The sequence below is a fragment of the Nannospalax galili genome, unplaced genomic scaffold (genome assembly GCF_000622305.1).
Source record: "Nannospalax galili isolate Female #2095 unplaced genomic scaffold, S.galili_v1.0 scaffold795, whole genome shotgun sequence".
NCBI classification, from domain to species: domain Eukaryota; kingdom Metazoa; phylum Chordata; class Mammalia; order Rodentia; family Spalacidae; genus Nannospalax; species Nannospalax galili.
The window spans coordinates 811410-816148 of NW_008336391.1; the positions used below are offsets into that span (position 1 = coordinate 811410).

The 4739-nt window shown below is 42.6% G+C and overlaps 1 protein-coding gene across 2 annotated transcripts in view; it reads left to right on the top strand.

Annotated features, from left to right (window-relative positions):
* Positions 1 to 806: 806 nt before the first annotated feature.
* The window catches only part of Dio2 (iodothyronine deiodinase 2), a 9790-nt gene continuing 5857 nt past the window's right edge, over positions 807 to 4739 (top strand). For both annotated transcript variants that reach the window (XM_017797641.2, XM_017797642.2), the window contains exon 1: positions 807 to 1104. In XM_017797641.2, the coding sequence (XP_017653130.1) occupies positions 883 to 1104 (222 nt within the window). In that variant the 5' untranslated portion in view covers positions 807 to 882. The remainder of the gene's footprint in view (positions 1105 to 4739) is intronic.

Here is a 4739-nt window from a genome sequence, read left to right on the forward strand (position 1 = left end):
TCAAAGGCATTAATTTTTTTCTTTCTCTCTCTTTAAATCACAAAGCAAAATTCCACTGTCTTTCCCCCACCCCCTTTAAAAAAAAGTTGTGGAGTTTTGCTTTTCTGTTCACTGCACTCCTGGCCAAAGTAAAGCCCTCTTTCTCAATGACGTCAAGATCTTTAGCAAGATTAGGCTTTCATTTCTCTATTGCAGCAATTAGCCAGGGAATGTATAAAAGGCTTCGGGGAGACTCACTGGGCTGCAGAGAGAGGCACTTTGCAGCACAGGCAGAAGATAGGAAGAAACGGAGAGGGAGGGGGCAGAGGACTGCCGCTCCTGGAGAACCTGGAGAAAGGACAGTGAGACAGGCTGGGGGAGGAAAAGAAAGTGCGTTTAAAACGGAGTAAAGATAGACAGAAAGAAAAAACCAAACCCTACCCTTAAAGCACAGTTTAAAAAACTGGCAGTTCAAGAAAGAGCCAGGCTGCATTTAAAGGGACAATGCAAAGCTGAAGGAAAATTTACCATCTCTGCAGTCTCAAGGGTATCTGGAAATGAAAGTACAGCTGCCAGTCTTTGACGGACTCTGACAGGGCTAACTGGATTAGGGACTGGTACGCCAGTTTTTTTTTTTTTTTAAACATCTTAAATCCTGAAAAAAAAAAAAAAAAAAAGCAGCTCGGAATTGAATGAATTGATGGGCACACTCCAACTCCTGGGCTGCAGGGACTGAACTTGGTTTTGCCATTTCTGCTTCTTTGAAAGAGGAGACAACTTGGGCTTCCTTTTAATTTAGTTTTTCTCCCTCTCCCCCACCCCTTCTATCACCACCCTCCTTTTAATAAAGAGGGTGAAGGAGAAGCAGAGCTCATAAGGGAACCGACTAGGGAGGCAGAGAAGATGGGCATCCTCAGCGTGGACTTGCTGATCACACTGCAGATTCTGCCAGTGTTTTTCTCCAACTGCCTCTTCCTGGCGCTCTATGACTCGGTCATTCTGCTTAAGCACGTGGTGCTGTTGCTCAGCCGCTCCAAGTCCACTCGCGGAGAGTGGCGGCGCATGCTGACCTCAGAGGGACTGCGCTGCGTCTGGAACAGCTTCCTCCTAGATGCCTACAAACAGGTGAGCTGTGCCCACAGGGCTTCTCTTGGGTCAACAGGCAAGGGCCGGAAGGGCCGGAACTGCAGGCCGTGGGGAACCCCGTCTGGGGTGGCCTGCCCAGTGCTTACGTTCAAGGAAGTCTCTGTATCATATTGGGACACCTGTTGCGCAGGTTGGATTTGGGAGTGACCGATGTTCAGGCCCGGTGAATCTGGGCGTCCTCACCAGAAGTCTTTAATAAGGACTGCAGTTATCTTGCCCTGGCTTGGCAGTTAAGGGGTTTCGTGGTGGTAGAATAACTTTGGGCAAAGTCAGAAGTTGTTGGGGGAGGGGAACCTGCCGCATCTGCTCTGCTCTTGGCAGGAGCTGGAATGCTGCTGCCTTGCTGGATGGGAGGCTGGGTGAAATGTGCTAGGGAAGTTTGAGTAACTTTTTCTTTTAGCTGAAATGGTCAGAGTTTAATAATAATAATAATAATAATAATAATAATAATAATATAATGATAATAATAGCCACAGCAAGTGTGGTGGTCTGCTAGGTTCTTCACGTCTAGGAGAGGTAAGAGCCAGCCAATGCAAGTAAGCGTGGTGTAGCCACCTACATGTCTGTATTTGTAGATCGCTGGTCATTAGACACAAATTTGCAAAAGAAAGATCTGAGAACTGGCTGTCAGAAATCCAGAGTTTGCAAGAGAAACCAAATCTACATATAAGTCATCTTAGAAAGTACTGATGGTTCCAGCATCAGGCCTTGAGTAGTGGAGCATTGGACTTCCTTACCCGTGGAAGGTGTGCCCCCACCCGTTTTCAAAATACCAGAGTGTGTTATGTTTTGAAGTAAAAACTTCCGGTGTTCCAGCCTTTCTGGTGTTGGAGATATTGGTGGACCATTTCAACCAAGGTCTTAAGAGGCAAAGGGGAACGCTTTGGAACAGGTTTTGGAACAGGTTGTCTGTCAGTCTTTAATAAGGATTTGCTCCCACATCTGCTCCCAGATGACTCCTGAAGGCCCCCTGGGGGTTGAAAGAATGAATGCTTGTGGCAAAAGTTGCTATAAAAAGAGAAAATCGCAGTTTCCTCAATATTACTGGGAGAGCTTGCATAAGGTGTCAGTAAGGAAAGGAAACAGGCAATATGAAGCCAGAGGGTCTCTGAAGAAGCACACTTTAGGCAGGAGGGGTGGTAGACCCCAGAATGGAAATTCAGAATAACAGAGGGGAAGGGGATGAGTCCTCCACAAATAAACAGTAGAAAAAGAAAGCTATCTACCAGGGAAATAAAGGAATTCAAGATAAGGTCGTTTCACTGAAATCAAATGTTGAGGAACAAAGTATCTGCTGTGAACTTGGGAAGTTTTGCTGTAAATTGTGGCAATATTATCAGGAACAGCCTGAAGATCCGCTTTTAATGCCTTAAAGGCATATGGATGGTTAGCCCTCTGCTCAGCAAGTGAGAATTCCTTTGTGAGAGTAAGAATTGATGCTCAAAGTCTTAAATAGTTAAAACTCAGTTCTAGCATGTACATAGAGGCAAATGGAAGACATGGGCAAGGAGAAACTGAAATATCACTCCATTATCACAGGGGTTTACACATTGAATGATAATACTAACATCGAGGTATCAGGAGTTTGGAGGAGAGTGGGGTACCAAACCTGTATATTAAAATATTGTTAATTAAGGAACCTCAACTACGCCTGTATATGTCTTAGATAATGTGGGATGTTAGTCACTTGATCTCGGTATTTTAAAAGACAATGGGCTTTTGCTTATAAAATTTAAAACGTGATTTCTGGGGGGAGAATTTTACTCACTTGCATATATATCTAGTATAAGTAATTTTTTTACATAAACCACGGGGGCTATATCACCCAAAAATATCAAGTGAGGTGATTTTTTTTCCCCATCAAGCAGCATATTGAAGAAGAAAAGCAACCAAGTGCCTCTGTCAAAAGCTCCATCTTTTTCATTAATGTATAGTGTTCCACTGTGTTGTTATTCATGTTCCAGGAAATTGAGAAGGATGAGCGATTTTTTTCTTTTGGCATATGGTTTGCATATTCCTCTCCTTTATTTCTTTGTCTTGCCTATTGATTTGATTAGTGACCAAGTTCATGACTTATCCTATTATAGTTACTTTTAATGATTTATATAATAGCTATCATTGTCAGGAACTACGTACCCAGAGACAAGGCAGACTGGATGTAATGAATGAAACCATTGTGAGCAGAACTTGAACTGAATTCTGGTACTTTTCTGTCTTCAAGCGTGGCTAGGGTTGTGGTGGCTGCCGTGGCATGAGAAGGTCACTCAGAACCTCTCAAACAGGTTGAATCATTCACTGAATGCTGGTGTCATCTGTGACACTCTGTTTAGGTGTGGCTGTTTCTACAGACGCTGGAGGAGGTCCTGTCTGACATGGCATCATGGGATTTCATAATCTTGGCTCGCATTATCTGGATACTGCCACCCTAGAAGCAGAGTTTTCCAGGATGAGGGGTGTGTCCACATGGGATACAATTAGATGGATCATTTATTATTCCTGACTCTCTTGGCTAGTGAATGTCAGCTATTATATTTGGGGAGATCTTTAGAGGCACTGGGATAACGATCCCTGTATTTTACCCACATAGGAAGTAACACTGGGCCAGAGCTGGAGGGGAGTGGGGAAGTAAAGCATAAAGCTTTAAAAGGGACTTAAAATTAACTTTATAGAGGAGCTGCATAAAGTTTTAAAAGGGACTTAAAATTAACTTTATAGAGAAGTTTTCAAAATCATGTGGGCCTGGTAATGGCTAGGAGGTCTGTGTACAGCTTCGATGAAAAGAAAATGTATAGAAACTCATGAACGCTTTGGAGTAAATAACAGATATTTATTATTTAAGCTTCTTCAGTGTCATTGCATGTGGACACTGTACCCTTGTGTTGGTGCTCAAAGACTCAAAAATGCAACCAGTAAGCAAACTGTCCTGTCTGGGAGCCTGACTCTTACCTAAATGAAGCGTAAAAGTAAACATACAGTATAGATGCTGACAAGCAGGTTAGTTTCTGCGCAGTTAATATTGCAGTGGCACAGAAAACATGTTCCTCTGAACATATAATTTTGGTTTTGAAAGGGTCTCTTTAACATTCTCCTCCTTCTCTTCATTCACCTCAAGCCTTTTGACGCTGTTTTTTTTTACAATGGAAAATGGCTCTTTTAAGAGAGAAACTGTCCTAAAAGTACACAAAGAAGGCCACAGCCAGAGCTTGTCTGTCACTTGGATAAAGCATTGTGAAATGATAGGGCTTCAAGCTGCATTTTCAAGGTACAAGTCATAAAGAGAATTGTACCAAAGAGAACTGACCCAGAGGCTGGAGTAGGTAGACTATTCTTCGAATCCGATTTATTTGGCCGATCTGAATGGGGATGGTTAAATCTCTGCTTAATGATTGTTTGGCCCTGCTTCTAAGCACATTGGTGTAGCCTGGTCATTATGTCAAAGAATTGGAAACTTCCCGATAGTTAATAAATCCACTTCCAAGGCTTTGGATAACAGAAAGTGCGTAAATATTCTGCCATATGCCCATCCTCCATTTTTATAAATTTTTACTTATTATGATATTATGTGATGTTTTGCTCAAAAGCTTTCCTTAGGCACTAGAAAGGAAATAAATAAT